The sequence below is a fragment of the Barbatula barbatula genome, assembly GCF_947034865.1.
Source record: "Barbatula barbatula genome assembly, chromosome: 14".
Taxonomy (NCBI): Eukaryota; Metazoa; Chordata; class Actinopteri; order Cypriniformes; family Nemacheilidae; genus Barbatula; species Barbatula barbatula.
The window spans coordinates 5146366-5164694 of record NC_136777.1 but is presented as its reverse complement, the minus strand read 5'-3'; the positions used below and the strand labels follow the sequence as shown (position 1 = coordinate 5164694).

Here is an 18329-nt window from a genome sequence, read left to right as displayed (position 1 = left end):
GAGTTCGATATTTTAGAAATAGTAAATATTGCACAAAAGGGGTAATATGGTAATATGTAAAGTAATGCAGAAAGTAGTCTTAGGACTGTACTAGCAGAGAACACACTTTGATGTGTAATATAAGAATAGTGCTAAATTAGAATTAGGCAGAACAGACAAGGACATTTTCTTAGGGGTATTACAGCATTTATTCTGACACCATAATTGACTTCATTATTACAATCATTATAATAACAAGATTTTATTCAAAATAAACATTTTCAAATATTTATCCCAAATAAAGAAATACTTCAGCCATTTAGAATTCAGCAGTGTCACAGCTCTGGTCCGCTGTTTCCTGAACTCATTTAATCACAGACTTTGGTTGTCTACCCTTTTAATACTGAGATGTTATATGCACTTGATGAATATTTCTGTGCATATATACTGTATGTATGTACAGGGGTGTTAATAACTTCTAAATTTCTGATTACTTTTTGTCCACTTTTGTCAGAGAACTATTTTCAAGCAACCATGACTTTTGGTATATCCCACACGTTGTCAAATCACACTTAGGCCTGTTTGTGTTAGATCATGCTCGGGGCCACACTGAAAAGGGTGATGTCTCCCCCAATGTGAAGACGAGTGACATCCTCCATTCCACCAGTTCTGTGCTCGTACTCCAGCAGATGAACGCCGTCCACGGCCACCTTAAACCCATCCGTCTCTACTAGGATTTTTAGCTGCATGTACAGTACAAACACACAACAGTAAAAAATTCTTAAAATGTCATCACAGAGGTAGAGAAAAGTCAGAAAGTCGTACCTCAAACTGTCTGCCTTGGACAAAGGGAAAGCCTCCCTCCCTCTCCTCAGGACCCCAGCAGCCCCCAAGGAGTGAGTTCCGCACAATGGTGTGTTCATGGAAACGAGGGTTAAAATGAAAAACCACGTCACTGCCCCTCATAAAATCTACATTGAACCTGATCAAAGACAAGAGAAAATTTTAAACATATGCGTTTTAGGCCCTATTCAACCATTTTTTGTGGAAAGTGTGTGAATTATACCCGTCTCCTCCTGGTATTGGCTCACCCACTATAGTAATCACGAGGTGTGGCATTATCCCTGCATGCAGCGGAAGATCGTAGGGCACTGGCTAAAACAGAAGCACACACACACGTATATTACACAATTCTTGTGTTGCCTGTCAGATATAACAGCAAAAAAGTCCACATATCATCACTGTCCCTGTTTGTCCAAATTCACTGTTTTTGAGGAAATGGAAAAAGTATGAACCTTTTAAATAATTCAAAGTTATGTTGCCAAGTACTTTTTTTATATTTTTTGGTTATATATTTCCAAATCCTAGTGACAAACATAAAGGGAGATAATAATTTATGACAAAGTTAAAAATCACAATATATGGCGGTGCAGAGTGTAAAAAGGATGCTAGCGATGTGTAAGAATGCAAATTAATAATTCATAATACTTGTAACTTTAAAACCAATTCTATAAATGTAGTATATAAATATCGGATATTTATAAGCCAATATTTAAATAAAGTATATCACAAAATATTCAAAAATTTTATTAAATGAATACAATTGTTAAGATCCCTTTCACGTTTTATACCAATTTCTTTACATTTTTAGATCTAAATATCTGAATGAATCTTTTATTGTATCTTGATGTTGAACTGAGCTTTTTACACTAAGAGCAAGGTGGTTTTACACAAAGTTAAAAGACAGAATTCATTGACTGGTAGTCACTTTTCCCATGATGTCTTCCATTTTCGTCATAAAGTTCCATCTCTCTCTTTTCCATATTGGGCAAAGAACATGAATGCGTCTTCATTTTAAGCAGTCCTGCAAACATTTACCTGAGACTTCAACAGAGACTTGACTATAAATTACAAAACAAACAACTATACAAACTGAAACTAGTTTTTCCACACCTGGAAAAACGACTTTTATAAGAGATACTGCTGACATCATTAAAGCCTTTGGACTGAACCACAAAGAAAAATCCAGCATGTGCCCTCACAAATAGGACTTTATATTACCCGCTTTCTTCCTTACAATCCAACTATAAGCATCATTTGACAAGCTGCCAAAATTAACTAACTCATGACACAGCTTATAAACAACTTCACTATGGCAACAGTGTGACAAACCTCATAAAGTGCCATTCCCTGATTCCAAACCCCACCCATTGACTCACTTTGCCTTCAGTGTATAAATACAAGATAAAACACAAACAAACATACTTTTCATGCACATAACTTGTTATTCAAGAACTTTGATGAGAGAGCTTTAAATCATGAATATTCATATAACTACAAATACGTTTTTTTGGGTCATCATCCAAAACAACCCTAAACTTTTAAATTATTACAAAGTCCTTACATAGCGTTGGGTTCTTATTAAGTATTTATCTCATTGACCCCCCCCCATCTGCCGTAAAACACATCCTAAAACACAAATCACTTTCTTTTTTAAATGAAAGTCTATTATTTCTTTAAATTAGATGTTATATTAAAACCAGCTTTTTTGGGGCAAAAGCTGACATTGACAAACAATAAACTGAGCACATAAAACCACTTTAATGACAATCATCATCTGTTTAATAGAATAAACACAAAGTGCATTATTTATTGTCCTCCTGTTCAAGAAATATATAATTTAAAAAATGATTTGTCAATAATATAATAGATATGATAAATGTGTGTGCACTGTGATGTAAATAAGAAGCTTGGCTACATAAAATGTGTGCATTTGTTGGAAAAGATGATAAGAACATATAGTGTTGCATATGATATGTGTCATATGTACAGAACTCTGTGCTCTGATTGGATGTTAACTGGGGTCTTTGTGATGGCTGCAGTGCTGTCCTCATCCTGTGATTTGATGAGCTGTTCTTTGTGCTCAAAAATATGGTGGTCTATATGGTGGCTGAAAGACAAAAGGAGGAGCTTTTGAGAAAACCTTTCTATGTACATTAAGACCTGACCCAGGGGTACAAAACAGTAAGAGACCACAAGCGCAAAAAATGTTAATCAGCATCCCAGACCCTAGGAGAAAGCCCTACAACCCTGAAAGCAACCCTAATCTCACCAATATTCGGATGATATTAACTCCAGCAGATTATAGCAGATTCATCATGTTTAAAGAGATACAAAGCATGCAAAGAGCTCACCAGCATTCCACCTGGAGCTGCAGGTCCACCATATTGTCCCATGGGCCCTGGACCGTAGCCTCCTGGCGGGCCAGGCTGAGGTGGGAAGCCCCCTGCAGCTGGACCCCAGGACCCTGGGGGGACTGGGGGAAACACTCCTCCAGCATATCCTGGGCCTCCATCAGGGGGAAAGCCACCAGGAGCCCCTGGACCATACATGCTAGGCCCAGCAGGACCTTGCGGATAAGGCACATTTGGGTACGGGCCCTGTGGCGCTCCTGGTGTGGAGGGAAACTGTCCTGGAACAGGGTATGGCATGGGTGCCCCACCTGGTTGGAACTGACCTGGCATGGAAGGGAACTGTCCTGGAGCTCCAGGGTTGGAAGGAAACTGTCCAGGAGCTCCAGGGTTTGAGGGGAACTGTCCAGGTACACCCGGACCTGGAGGGTATCCAGCTGGGGCAGCTGGGGCTCCAGGGTACTGGGTCGGCGCTCCAGGGTACTGGGCTCCAGGGTACTGGGCCGGGGCTCCCGGGTACTGGGCTCCAGGGTACTGGGCTCCAGGGTACTGGGCTGGGGCTCCTGGGCCAGGTGGAAAGGGGCCAGGAGCAGATGGCCCAGTCGGGGGAAAGCCAGAAGGGGCTGATGGGTGGGCAGTGCCTCCTGAGGATGGGAACTGAGGGCCACCAGGGGCTGCACCAGGCCAGCCGGGATTGGTAGGTGGCTGAGCCCCATTCCCAGGAGCTGACGGATTGTTGTGGCTGGTTTTAGATGCTGCACCAGAAACATCATCCGGGATAGCATCAGCAAGCTACAGAAATAAACCGCAGTAATAGTTTCAATAAACAAGACATGCTGAAAGTTATTTTGGAGATCTGACTACATAATTATCTCAGTAAAGCAAAATCTAAGACCACATTAAAAACATGGAGTTTGTATTTAAAATATAAAGTTTTCGGAATTGTGTAACAACGAAATGTTGGAAGATGTGTACAAATATTTTGCATTATTTTTAGGTGGTTATCAAATATAAGAAATTTGTGACATTGACTGTGTTACGTGTTTGTACAAAAGGGGCCTCTTTGCTTCTATGGAAATAAACTGATGCTTCCAAGATGCTTTTGGAACATTCCCAAACTAAGCTGGCTTTACTTCTACATTTATACGTTTATATTTTATCCAAATCGATATATGAGAGAACATTTAACATGCATTACATGGATAGTTAGTGTTTGTACAGACAATTTCATTAAAGCAAAATTGTAAACCAAATAATAACTGAATATTCATGAAATTTCATAAATTGTGAAATTCATCAACATTAAAACAAAATTGTATTAAATTAAAATGACATCACATAATGAGAATCGAGCATGTGGTCTCATATATTTAAGACCGCACTGTATGTGCAGTGTGTGTAATACAGTATCAAATAAACTGTTAGGAATAAAACTTTTGGAAGTGTACAGGTCAAAATCTGGTAATACACATAAATGGACAAAGTTCCTCATTCCAATGACAAAAGGAAATACAGAATACACTTACCGAAAAGTCTGCCATGATCTGTAGAATAAATAAACAGTGGTATTTAATAATAATATCAAGTTCTGTCATAATTCCAGTACACTCAGAAGTATTCATGGTAAACTAATCGCATCAACATATTCGCACATAGGCTTAACGTTAAAACACTATATTTGAAAGATATTAAACTGGATTTGAATACTTATTAAATCAGGCACCATCTCACACACATGAATGCGTGTTAGGGCTGGACCAGCAACGATACACACGCCACGGATATTCTAAGAATATAAGAATTATAATTGGCAGCAGTACCTTAACTGGATCAGGGCCTGCGGTCCAGAGATTCGGGCTTCTGAACGGTACCAGATCCCGTCGCCTGAACAGATCCGAAAGTCAAATTACTAAACTCTTTACAGGAAGTGATGTGATAGCTAGAGCGCGGAGTGTTTTCAATGGTGTTCTTTAAAACAACGCGAGCACTAAATAGTATGGAGATGACATTGTGCCTTGTAATCAGGCGTAATGAACTATCTACTGTGCTTAGAGATCAGATACGAGCTCTACGTACGCCAAATGGGCGTGTCATCCGAGGGCTAGGCCGGAGCCTTTGCGCACGCGCGGGGTTACTGTGACGAGCGTTTTCTACTCGCTTAAAATAAATCAACAAGGAATCCCATACTCACAGCTGTTTGATTACTAAACATTTCCAGTTTTCTAAGAGCTAGTGGCTGACGGATCCGTGGAAATGTGTTGCTATAGTTCTTTCCGTGAGCATCAATTTGAGTTAACCAATAATATAGCCCATTCGCAGTGTTCTATGGCAAGCCGAAATAGCTTTGAATCATTTTCAAGATTTACATTTTTGATAACAATTTAATTTTTACTAGTACAAATTATAATTCTTGATATCTGTAATTGCATTTTTACTAGTTAAATATCACAATAGACTGCCATTCAAATTCAATTTCAGATATCAATAATTAATTTCTTACATGTCAAAAATCTTATTTCAGATATCACAAATGCAATTCTTATTAGTAAAAAACAATCTTCTATATCAATAATTGTGTGGTTACCTGTGATAATGTATATTCTTGATATCAACAATTGAATTATTACTTGTAGAAATACACAATTTTTATATCAATAATTACATTTTCACTAGTGACTATATTAATTTCTGGTATCATTAATGTGATTGTTACTAGTAAGAAAGCCATTTTAGATATCTACAATTACTCTCAGATTTATTGATATATGAAATCTATTTCCTGATATGAGCATTTCAACTAGTGAAAATTGAATTCTTGATATCAGGAGTTCACATTTTTACTAGTAACAAGTTAATTGTTGATATAAAAAATAAGGGATTTTACTAGTAAGAATTGCAGTTCTGATATCTGAAATAAAATTCTTAACATGTAAGAAATTAATTATTGATATCTGAAATTGAATTTGAATGGCAGTCTATTGTGATATTTAACCAGTAAAAATGCAATAACAGATATCAAGAATTATGTTTTGTTCTAGTTTAAATTACATTTTTCATATCAAGAATACACATTTCTGCGAGTGATGACTGTTGATATCAATAATTCAAATTTTTACTAGTGATAATAATATTAATTCAATAATATTACTGATATCAAAAATACAAATCTTACTAGTATAAATTCCATTCTTGATATCAAGAATGTATATCCTGAGAATGATTAAAACCCAATTCGGCATGCCATAGTGTTCTGCTGTTCTGGGATCAGACCGAGCTCGTCCAACTGATCTTGGAACAGTCTGTCATGCAAATCCCGGCGGGTTCCAGTGCTCTGATTGGTCGATCGAGCGTCACGAGACGCGGCACGGTAGAATTGCTGCACTGCTGAGCTCGTGCCGTCCGTGCTTCAGGTAAAATGGTGAGTAGAAAACTAGCTTGGATTCATAAAAACGTCCCCATGGTCTCGCTGTCTGAAGAAAGCGTGATAGTACTGATAACACCGGGGCATCTCCGAATAGAGATCTGTTATATGTGTGTATGTTAGAGGGGTTGTTTTTTTCTGAGCCCTGTTGCAGTTCCACCCAGAGCTTTGTGATGAGCTGCATATCAGTGCGTGCATTCAAACCCTCTCCTACTTAATAAAGTTCACTAAATACTATTTATTATTTTAATGAGATAATCTTGGCTTACATAACTGTGATATGATGGAATTCCGGCGGCTGCGGTGGAATTCTCATTTCCTGTTGCGGCCACGAGCGGGATCAAACATTAGTATTTCAAGGAAGCGTTGGAAAATCTGCTGATAGACTGTGTTTCTTTAAGTGGCACGTCAGGAGGCGATTCTTTAATTGTATGTCATGAAATCATACGGAAGTCATAGGTTGAAATAAGTGACTGCATTCACTGGCCAAGACTCGTCCAAACACGTTTGTCCACATCGGCTGCAAAACAACGCGATGCTTCTCGTGATAATGACACGAGATGTGATGACCTGCGCTGGTTGTCACGGTTCATGAGTTTGGATTGATCATAATCTTTTTGTTTAAAATAAATAATCCACCCTATGTTGTGTTTCAGTTACACTGGACATAAGTGCAAAGATGTGCAAAGCAGCATAATTAAATTCTTGAGAACAATCGTGAATACATTGTTTTAATTTCTGCCCTTTGGTTACTTTTTATTATGGAGATGACATTAAATAGGGATTAATTGGGAGTTTTAAGTTCAGAGACGTGTGTGTTTGTCTGTTTCTATTCAGAGTGAGTCTTTAGTTGTGTGTGAGGTGGACGAAGATCTTGTGAAAAAGTTGAAGGATTTCCGCTTCAGGAAGGAAACCAACAATGCTGCTATTATCAGTAAGTGTAATTGAAAATGCAACTTTCTCAGTCCTTTTCCATATGCTTTCACTCTTATTGAATGAGAGGGTTATATGCTAATATATATTTTTTCTTTGGTTACAGTGAAAATTGATAAAGACAAACAGCTGGTGATTCTGGATGAGGAGCATGAGGTAACAACCACTTGGAATGGTTATACAGAACCATTAGTTTGTATGGCTTTTTGGTAATGCAGAGTTTGTTTTCTGCTTGTAGGATATTTCCCCTGAAGATCTGAAGAATGAGCTACCTGAAAGACAGCCGAGATATCCTTAAAGTCACATTACATGTGGGACTTTTTAGACAATGTACCAATGTCCCTTCAACATAAATATATCTGCTGTGTGTTCATATAAAGTCTGTTTCTCAAGAGTCCTTAACCTGTGATACATTTGTAGTCTACAGCTATAAGTACGAACATGATGATGGAAGAGTGTCTTACCCCCTGTGTTTCATTTTCTCCAGTCCTGTTGGTAAAAAAACAATACATACATTTAAAAATCCCTTCGAGAGCATTCATTTTTATGAAGAAAAAATCTCAACATGCAACACAAAACATTCTACTTGATTTCCCAGGATGCAAACCTGAGCAGCAGATGATGTATGCTGGAAGCAAAAACAAACTTGTGCAGACGGTTCAGTTGACCAAGGTGAGTTGCACCAATCACATGTCCAGTGTTTGTGAGGGTCAATAATTAGAGAAACTGTTCATTCAAGGCTGTGTTATATTATATTCACACATGCAAAGTGCCCAGTTTAATAGTTTTATAGTAATACTTTCTCCTACTGTATAACGGGTTAATGTACAAAAATAACACCAATCATTTTGAGTTTATTTCCCAAAGGTCTTTAAACATCTGTTTCAGCATGGCAACATTGGCTCTGCCAAGTAAATAACAGTCACAGCAAGAATGTTTAATATCATTTTAATCATAATTTTTTGTTTTCTCAGGTTTTTGAGATCAGGAACACTGAGGATCTGACCGAGGAATGGCTCAGAGAGAAACTAGGCTTCTTCCGTTAAGAAGACCCGAACAAGCTTACCTAGATGTTTAAAGAGTGACCTAAAGGGACCATCACCTCCAGCAGGAGAGATACCATAGTCCATCTGATACTGTCCGTTTGTGTATGTTTGAATGCTTCTGCCCAAACTCTAAACCCGTCTGTACAATTTATTTTAAGATGACAGAATTTCAGTGTGCAAAAGCAAAGAGAGTATAAATTGCTTTTTCTAAAACTGTGTTAATCTGTTTTCATATGTATGCAGGGTTTTATTAAAAGAGGAAGGAAAAACTCTGTGGACTAGGCCTTAGATTTTTGGAACCATTCCACTCTCGTTGACTAGTTAAATATGTACCACCCTGTGAAGGTGGCCAATTCCTACTGCCATCATAGTTGGGCAACATTCTCATGTCAGCTATGTAGTATGTTTTTACAAAACCACACGTCTTCATTTAAAGCTCTAATATAAGTAGAGAGATGTGTTTTCTTCCTTTATAATGTAGTGTTCTTCCTGTAATTTGGAGTTCTTGACCTAGCATAAATATTGTTTTGCGATGAGTAGCGGGAAGTGAAAGGGTCTTGTGTCTTATCGATAGTTTTGGGAGAGGGTTTGATCACCTTTTATGGCCTGTTGTCTTGAGCGTCACAATAATTGTGTTGCCTTTTATAATCTGTGCTCGCAGCTTGACGAACAAATCACCACTAAACATAACTTTGTAATGTCTGTTATTGTGAAGTTAATTGGGTGCAAGTTCTGGTACTATTTTTTATGCATTGTTTTTGGGAAAGATGTTGGTCACCCTTACGCCCTCAAGCAGAGCAGAAAACTCAACTATCCCACTTCTTTGGAAATGTGTACATTTAGCGGAGATCTTGCCACAGCCCATAATGAAAATGTCTGTTTGTTCTCTTAAATGACTCTCTCTTTCTCATTGCCCAGTTAAATGCTGAAGTAAAGCCAGTTTTACTATTCTTGAGTTTATGCAACGTCACTGTTTCCATATTTATATAAAAACAATCTTTCGGTTGACAAAAATGTAAACACTGGAAAACTGCCTAAATGTTTACATCTTCAGAAAATCTCAACAGTTGGAGAAAAAGATGTGGTTTTGATAAGTAATCTGCAGAACTCATAATTCTGTGAGATTTAAAGTGGGTCAGGCTCAGTTGTGCTTTGTTTCTGTACATCTGTAGAACCCATAACACATGTTTTTAGTGCCGTTCCTATTAAACTGATGGCTGACTGGTGGTTTATATGATGTGGACATCCCATGATATACCCCATACAGTAGTGAACTGTGTATGTGTTTAATGTAAGTTTTTTCACTACAAGCTGTTGTGGAGGTTTTAAATGACTGAATTATATGCCTTTCCTGATCATTTATAACTCGATATCTGTCTTGTTTAACCTTTCGATATGTGTCTCAATTACATACATTTGTCTGCTGTTTTGAATAAATATAGAAGAGTTTTCTTCTTTTAAAAATTTTCTTTCTCTCAACAGTGGTCTAGCTTTTGTTGAAACTAGTTACTTTGTATTAGCACCTATTGTATTATCGCTGTATGACATATCGCTTATTGCTCCTTGAATTCTTTGTAAGTAGCTTTGGATAAAAGCGTCTGCTAAATGTAAAATGTGATTGTGCTTGACTGGAGTGATGTTGATTGACTATTATATCTTACCTTTTTACCTTCATTTAATTTCTTTTACGCCAGTTAATAAAATATAATGATGTATTTTGATCATGATTTTGAGTAGGGAAGGATGCATTCCGTACAATATATACACCCCATCATCATTGTTGGAAGTACAAACTGAGGGCAGGGCGTTTCAGGAAACCTGTTTTATACCTGTCCTATTTACACATACTTGTGTGTGTGTTGATGAGCTCGAGAGAAAGAAATTCTAAAAACAGAAATGTAAATCCATTTGTAATACACATAAAAACGTTTTAATCATGTTTATGTTACCTTGTGGCATATGCATCTAAAAAAGTTACAAGTACAAACTAAGGGACAAAATTTGCTTCTTAATTTCTCCACTAATAATAACAACATAAATCACATGCAGCACACTTGGCAGCAGGAGTCTATGAAATATCTCTTACAAAAATAAAGGGTTAAGGTTTTCCTTTTAATTTATTCTTAATACGTATGAGGTAGACCTAATCAGAAATGTTTCCTGTCACTGTAACACTACATTAATGGTGCTTTTGTTATGCTGTCTCATCGGGGGAAAAGGGGATTGTTTTGGCTTTCGGTTTTTCTTTGTTCTCAGTTTCTGCATACAGTAATGTTTTGCATTCCAGCGCTGATGACCTTGGGTCCCCAAAACCAGTACACAGTGACCATTTGTGTTTGGATTTTTGTGAGTTGTGGAGATAGCCTTGCGAGGCAGTGGAGATTACATCCAGTCAATATCATCCAAGAAGAACGTAGACACAACTCACAATAAAGCAGACTACATGAATAAACAATATATGGTATCATGCAGATGGGAGTAACCTGTTAAGAAAGATTCCAGAAATATTCTGTTTCAGTTTGCTAAAGAACAGGAAGACATGAGATTTAAGAATCCTAACTCTTTAGATTTTAGCCCCGACTAAGAGTGTTTTTGGATAAATTTTGTTTCTCGACCAGCTTGAACCATCATCATGACCGGATGCATGTTCAGCAGTAATGTGGTCAAAGATTTAGCATGCATCTGCTGACTGTTTACTTTTAGCAGCACTTGAGCAGCAAACTGAACAACACTTTAAAGGAAACAGGTGAATTTCTTCTTTTAATACAGTTTTAGGTTAAGGATCGTTCATACAATTTTAATTGGTTGCTGATTGGTTGAACGGTCCAAAACATTCAAAACGTTTTAAAAATATAACAATTTGTTGTTGTCTTCTTACAAAAAAACATGTAATCTGCATTAAACAGAAAATGAATGAGCTTTGATTTACAAATTTCCTTTACATATATGATGTAAAATGAAAGTTTGTATTTCCATTACAACATAATATACGGGAATATAATGAAAAATATAATGCAATATATTAAATATTTCCATATGTCAGAACAAAGTTCATATATTTTTTAATATATGAAGTTTCAATACTTTATGTATTATTCGATTTATTGTAATATTTATATATATAAACAATGTATTATTCTATATATTTTCAAATATATTTCAAATAATTTAATATTAATATTGACAAATAATATATAGGAAAATGCAAGGGTTACCATGAGTTCAGCTTTTATGCTGTATGTCATCACAAACAAATTGTGTACTTGCAAAGTTTTTGTCTATTTGTTTATTATGTCACTATGTTTTATGTTTACTTACTTAAAGGGATACTTCACCCAAAAAGGAAAATTCTGTCATAATTATCTCACAAACGTGTTGTTCTAAATCTGTAAAATTGTCTTTGTTCTGATGAACACAGAGAAAGATATTTGAAAGAATGCTTATAAACTGACAGATTTTTCCCCCCAATACAGTGAAAAATACAGTGGTAGTCAAAAGTGCATAGAACTGCTGTCCTACATTCTATAAAATATCTTCTTTTGTGTTCAATAGAACAATTTTATTTATTTTTCTTACTATGAGAGTCAATGGGGGAGAGGGGGGGGCAAGATCTGTTTGGTTATAAGCATTCTTCCAAATATCTTTCTCTGTGTTCATCAGAACAAATCCATTTCTACAGATTTGAAACAACTCGAAGTTGATTAAATGATGACATAAATCTCATTCTCGGTTGAAGTATCCCTTTAACAAATGCAGATCTATAACAATTTTGGATATAACAACAGGATAATCCGGGCAGTGCCTTATATGCTCAGTTAGCCAGATGGATTTTGGATGAACCTATTTCTTTATACTCTCCTATACAGGGACATTGTTTAAATGTGGCAACATTGAGCTATTACTGCGCCATTTAAATGCCGGAATGGTATCCAAGTCTGATCAGCTGAAAAGTGTCCAGACTCCCTATAAAACAGCCAACAATGCCTCTCTCTCTCTCTCTCTCTCTCTCTCTCTCTCTCTCGCTCTCTTTCACACACACACAATAATCGCATATCTAGTTTGACACAGTCTAAGATTCGCAAACCATCTTAGGTTGGTTTAATTTATTTTTAAGAAATAAAAGCTCTATTAATTTCAATTCAATTATTTTATTCTATTTATTATCGACGCTCTCGCGAGCTTTAAATATCACGTGACATTTTTCCGTCACGTGACGCACAGCTGTCTCTACGTCACCGTCGTCGGTCTGATAATTCCACATGAGCGAAAAATGGCGTTCACATTCGCGGCCTTCTGTTATATGTTGGCGCTACTGCTGACGGCGGCTCTTATTTTCTTCGCTATTTGGCACGTAAGTGATGTGATTGCAAATCTGAACAGATACGATGGGGTTGTGAGCGCGCAGTGACATTATTTGAAAATACGCGGAGCGCGAGGCGAACGCGAATGAATGACAGGACCGTGATCTGGCGACGACCATTATTATCATCACCGCTTTTGCGTTTTTAGCTCTAAGGGCGGTTCTACGTATTTAAACAAGTTAACTAGACACGTAACCAGATTTAATTCACGTTATATGTATATACTTGTTTTATGTATTAGTGTGTTACGATGTAACAGTTCGCTATTGACCAAAGACGCAGATACCGTTAAGATATTACGTATTGCAATAAGTGTTATTAATCAAACGTGCTGTTTAAAACGACAGCGGTACGGGGCTAATGAATATCTGAAAACGGTTCAGTAAACAGTCTGGGATGAATGGGTTTGGCTCTGGTGTTTTGGGCCTTGCGACATTCGCATTACACCGAGCTCGAATGTTTAGAGTCACATGCTGACACCACAACAATGGGGTTTAGTTTAGACTGCTTTACTGTGGCCTGTACCGTTAACCTACATTTCAGGAATAAAGAAAGAAAAGTATCACATTTCTTTGACTCAATGGCAAAACATTCAGACCATTTTCCTTCCCAAGAGGATATCGTGTAACATCAATTCAAATGTGATCATGTAGAATTGATATTGGTTTGTTTAGTTCTGCGCTCATTTTATGTTTTCATTTCAGATTATCGCATTTGATGAGCTGAAGACTGACTATAAGAATCCTATAGACCAATGCAACACATTAAACCCGGTAAGTGAGAACATCGGAGCGAGATGGCTGGTGACTGCATGCGGACTCCTGATTTTTCTCTCTTCTATCACAACACAGTTCTGCTAATCTATGAAATCATCTGCAGTGAATGTTGCTTTCCAACACTAACACTTTTTTCGTTCGACTTTCTGATTTGCATTTTGTCTTTTTATTTGATTTACTTTTTCCTCTGATTGGTTCAAAGACAGTTGACAGTGTGAAAAAAATAAAAAGGGTCAGGCTTGCGCTGAAGGTTGGTACCAGAATTCAGCTTCAGATCAGCAACAGTCTCTGTGTGCACGAGTGGAGTGTTTACAAATGTCTTTTCAGTTAACTAACCCTTGTTGAAAGTAAGCATCTAGGGTAAATGAATTCAAGGCATTCACCTCGACACAACACGAACGGAGAGGTTGGCGTTTTGGAGTGTTTTTTGGGGAAAGTAGCTAAAAGTGTTTAGAATGGTATACTGCAGCAATAATAGTAATTGTATAATAATTTTACTTACAAAACACCGCCACAGCTGTTAAACGAATAAAACGCTTATCGTTCTTGATCGGTTTAATTCTGTTATTTGGGTGTCTGGGGGGAGACAGATGTAATCTTCACAGGTGTGTGTGGTTTGCAGGAAAATGTGTTAACTGAAAAGACTTGCAAATGCTCAGAACATGCATGTGTCGTTCTGTCTCCCCCCTTCAGTATGCTCTTTACCCAGAGCGACTGACTTCATTTATGATGTTTATTTAAGGGTATTTTTATTGGCACTGCTGTAAAACACTAATCATGACATGCAGAGAAAAGCTCTTTCATAAGAGCACTTGTGTCATGAGGTTAATGAAGACGGCTGGGATGGGAAAACCGATTGGGTACAGCAGCACTGTGCATTTGATCTTTTCTGCACATTGATTTAAGGCTGAGTAAAAGTATATTACCCTTTAATACCGGCTACTTTCTGGGTGTGTCTGAATACCGCACATTCAAGAAAATGCTTAATTCTACTGAGTTAAGACCATTTCTCTTGTTGATTTTCTTCATATTCATCCTTTACAGTTTTTTCATGTGTTTGTGTTGGACAAAAAGCAAAAACTCTACCATGCAACACGCACATTCTTATCACAGTCTATTACTTTGCATGGCCTTCATTTGCCGGTTATGATCAGGCATGGGGGATCAGCCTGGGTTCCTTGTAGCCACTCCCTCCCTCAGCATGGCTGCTGTTCTTATTCTGCCTGGCATTTTATCCTGTAAAAACACGATCCCTCCTCTGTTCCTACACTTTTGACTGTTGGTCTTGGGTGTTTTTTTTGCACCATTTTGCAAATGACCAGATTTGCCCAGTAGTGTACATTTAGTATATTGCATTTAACTTAACTTAGCTTAAAGTTAGCTTAATTTAAAACCATGTTAGAAGGTGATTGGCTAGAGAGTTTCCCAAGGTCCAAGCTCATGGACTATGTGGGGATGGTTTGAAATGTTTTATCAATGCTTATGTTCCCATTGTCTTTAAATTACAATTGCATCGTAGTTGTATGTATTAATGAGTCAGTTTACATGCATGGAGAGAATCAGATTAGTTGATTTAGTAAATAGTGTTTCTAAAGGTATGAGACATTTATTATGGGTAAATGTGGGTACAGGATTCTGGTGCAGATGAACCCTGAGGCGGATCGTTGAATGTGGGTTGTATTCTGACCGTGTATTGTTTGGGTTTCTCAGCTCGTCTTGCCGGAGTACCTCATCCATGTGTTCTTCTGTGTGATGTTCCTGTGCGCGGCAGAATGGCTGACGCTTGGACTCAACATGCCCCTGCTGGCCTATCACGTTTGGAGGTGGGTGAGGCCTTGAACCTTAAACCAATGACAGAAAAATGCTTGTTCATAAATGTATATATTTACAGTTTATCACAATATATTATTTACAGAATATACAATATACTTGTATCTGCAGTGTCTGTGATGTTTAACTTCAATGAATAGATTAATGATTCCGCAATTTGTTGGCAATATCCCTTAAGAAATGACAAACAGGCAGGTCTGCAAACATATTTATTGAAATTAAGTAATTATTCTGGTCCACTATAGTATGTAAGAATATGTCCTTTTGTATACATTCAAACATCAAGAGGAGTGCCAAATACGTTGACGTATTATACGTTGACGTATTTGCCGATACACCTCAACAAATACATAAACTAGAGTGAAAGTCTCAATAGTTAACAAGTGAGTATTCTTGTTCAACGTTCATTAGCAAATGTGTGTGTGTGCAGGTATACGAGTCGCCCTGTGATGAGTGGACCTGGATTGTATGACCCTACAACTATAATGAATGCAGATATTCTGGCGTACTGTCAGAAGGAGGGCTGGTGCAAACTTGCATTCTACCTCCTTTCATTCTTCTACTACCTTTATGGGTACGTACAGAGCTTTATGGTTTTTAGGCATGTAAAATGTTTCTCTTTTGCTATAAAATATTAAATCTGATATCATGCAGCTGTGCTTAATGTTTTTTTTGTTTCTCTATTGTAGTATGATCTACGTTTTGGTGAGCTCCTAATCTAGATTCAGCTGTTTTGGATGTGTGTGTAGAGGAGTTTGGGATGCTCTGATTTTAAAACTCAAATGGAGCTGAATTTGGAGTAGGCCAACTCTCACAGTTATGCACGGCTGTTTCAAATTAACATTGACTTTATTTACTCATCAGCCAAGAACAATTCAGGATAACTCCGGAATCGCCACACATAATTATCAATCTGTTTAGACACTATATATATGTATACACGCCGCACCAATGCCAAAGCGCTACACACTGATAGCATCAGCTTATGAGTCAGTTTACACGGAGTAAATTGTGCACAAGGGCTTACAAACGAAAACGCTTTGTGCAGATATTTTGTGTGTTCAAACTGTGGGACAAAATAAAGATCTTGATGGTAGCATTTTTACAGACTTCAGAATTATTTTATCTTGAATATATGACTGCCTCATTGCTTGGTCGGTTCTTTAATTTGTCCTTCAGATTAGGCGGTTCATGATGCATTTTTCAATTTCAGTGTTACAGCCATGTTGGTTTCTAATGATTCTGATGCTTTCAGTGTGTGGATGGCTTTTCTGTGTGTGCTTTTAAATGTATTTCTTTTGTGTGGATTTTGTATTTTTAAGTGAAATCAATGTTTTCTCATTGTGTTTTGTTTACTTCAGTTATTGTGTTGTTTGCAACATTGCAGAGATGAGGTTGGGCACTCTGTAGTAGAATATGTTGGTTTATTGTGGGCATGATCTCTGTGTGCCAAGATGCTTTTTCTAAGCCCATCAGTAATTAGACAAATAAGATACGTTTCTCCAGTTTACCTGCATTCAGAGCAGCTCTTATGTAAACAAATTCACAGTTGACAGTCAGTGCTGTTGTTCCCAATCACCAAATTAGACCATTAAAACAACATTTAGATAAGTACTGTTTTGATTTTCCCTTTTTCTGCTTATTAATTTATGTAATTCCAAACTGTTATGTGCATTTGAGTGTTTTAGAGTCTTGCAAGGACAGTAGTAATTTTTGTGACTTTTGCTTGTAATGTTGCTGTTAAGTTCCTAATAAAGTCCCCTCAGACAGATCTGTCATGACACGCTCATGCCTCATAGTACCAATGATATTTCTGATCTTTCTAGTGACTGCTGATTCCAGTTTTCTCTCTATATTACGCAACTGTTCCATTTGGCTTAAATAACCTAGCAAAATAGTAACGGAGTCGTTGGTTTACTCTCATAGCATATCAAATACGCCAAAAGTTTGGAAAGTACTGATTAAATAACATTTAAACGCATTGCTCGATAAAATTAAATCCTTTTATTCAGCATTTTGTTTGCATTAAGTCTGTTTCTTTCAGTCTGGTTTGTATTGTGCATTTTGATATTTTAGAGAAGTCAAGCGGTAGAGTCTGAAAAGCTTTAAGATAAATAACTGTTAGACAAAGAATGGTGTAAGTTATTTTGACCAGTATAATTCTGCTCTACCTTGCTGAAGAATCTATTTCCTTTAATAATAAAATGTATTAATGATTCCGATGGTTGAGTAGTTTTGTATCCAAACTAAAGACATCTTTGGCATGAAAACCATAGGTGTCCAAAACAACACATAAGAAACGGCACAATACCTGAGGGCTGATTAGAAAAGCGGGAATTAATGTCCGAAACCAGACTTGAACGAACTGAACTAATCAGTCAGGCTTAATGGGTTTCATAAAGCTTAGTTTAAGTTCACTCTGCTCTGTTTAACGGCGGTTGACATCCAGCGCATTGGTGGATTACCGCTGACGTCTGCAAAAATGTGAAGAATTTCAACGTCAAAGGTACGAAAAGGTCAAAGTTTTATTACCGCTGCAGATAACCAAACCAGAGGGAAAGATCACTGAATGCATGCAATGAGTATAAAGTGTTCAAATGTATTCATATAGCCTATTTTAATACAAATGAATACTAAATAATAATCTTTGCTACAATTTATTCAAACAGTAAGCAAGGAAAAGGGTGATGTTAAATTTTTTTTAAACCTACATTACTTGTTTTTATATTTTATAAAATGTATAAACATTCAGTGCTGTCTGTATAAATGTTTTAAGATTAACGTTACCAGCA

At 37.1% G+C, this 18329-nt stretch overlaps 3 protein-coding genes across 3 annotated transcripts; 2 read left to right on the top strand and 1 right to left on the bottom strand.

Annotated features, from left to right (window-relative positions):
• Window positions 1–171: 171 nt before the first annotated feature.
• lgals3a (lectin, galactoside binding soluble 3a) lies at window positions 172–7135 on the bottom strand. Its single transcript, XM_079473535.1, has 7 exons — window positions 6861–7135; window positions 4991–5054; window positions 4697–4714; window positions 3174–3962; window positions 1046–1134; window positions 805–961; window positions 172–722 (listed from the first exon to the last, which is right to left on the bottom strand). The coding sequence occupies exons 1-7, from the start codon at window positions 6905–6907 to the stop codon at window positions 567–569; spliced, it is 1320 nt and encodes a 439-aa protein (XP_079329661.1). The 5' UTR covers window positions 6908–7135; the 3' UTR covers window positions 172–566.
• On the top strand, window positions 6420–10296 carry gmfb (glia maturation factor, beta). Its single transcript, XM_079473541.1, has 7 exons — window positions 6420–6588; window positions 7429–7525; window positions 7631–7680; window positions 7763–7812; window positions 7937–8019; window positions 8123–8196; window positions 8499–10296. The coding sequence occupies exons 1-7, from the start codon at window positions 6586–6588 to the stop codon at window positions 8568–8570; spliced, it is 429 nt and encodes a 142-aa protein (XP_079329667.1). The 5' UTR covers window positions 6420–6585; the 3' UTR covers window positions 8571–10296.
• Window positions 10297–12759: 2463 nt separating this feature from the next.
• Window positions 12760–17308, top strand: cnih1 (cornichon family member 1). The gene is made up of 5 exons (XM_079473540.1): window positions 12760–12921; window positions 13636–13704; window positions 15418–15530; window positions 15968–16111; window positions 16227–17308. The coding sequence occupies exons 1-5, from the start codon at window positions 12841–12843 to the stop codon at window positions 16252–16254; spliced, it is 435 nt and encodes a 144-aa protein (XP_079329666.1). The 5' UTR covers window positions 12760–12840; the 3' UTR covers window positions 16255–17308.
• The last annotated feature ends 1021 nt before the right edge of the window (window positions 17309–18329 follow it).

Bases quoted from the DNA above. Each gene is read 5' to 3' on its own strand.
- lgals3a (XM_079473535.1), bottom strand. From the start codon at position 6,907: ATGAGAATTCCACCGCAGCCGCCGGAATTCCATCATATCACAGTTAT. The intron at 1,135-3,173 runs GTGAGCTCTTTG...CTTCTGTTTTAG, and splicing joins CAGCTCCAGGTGGAATGCTG to CCAGTGCCCTACGATCTTCC. The intron at 723-804 runs GTACGACTTTCT...CTGTACATGCAG, and splicing joins TCCAAGGCAGACAGTTTGAG to CTAAAAATCCTAGTAGAGAC.
- cnih1 (XM_079473540.1), top strand. From the start codon at position 12,841: ATGGCGTTCACATTCGCGGCCTTCTGTTATATGTTGGCGCTACTGCTG. The intron at 15,531-15,967 runs GTGGGTGAGGCC...GTGTGTGTGCAG, and splicing joins CTGGCCTATCACGTTTGGAG to GTATACGAGTCGCCCTGTGA. The intron at 16,112-16,226 runs GTACGTACAGAG...TCTCTATTGTAG, and splicing joins TTCTTCTACTACCTTTATGG to TATGATCTACGTTTTGGTGA.
- gmfb (XM_079473541.1), top strand. The intron at 7,526-7,630 runs GTAAGTGTAATT...CTTTGGTTACAG, and splicing joins CAACAATGCTGCTATTATCA to TGAAAATTGATAAAGACAAA. The intron at 7,813-7,936 runs ATATCCTTAAAG...AACCTGTGATAC, and splicing joins CTACCTGAAAGACAGCCGAG to ATTTGTAGTCTACAGCTATA.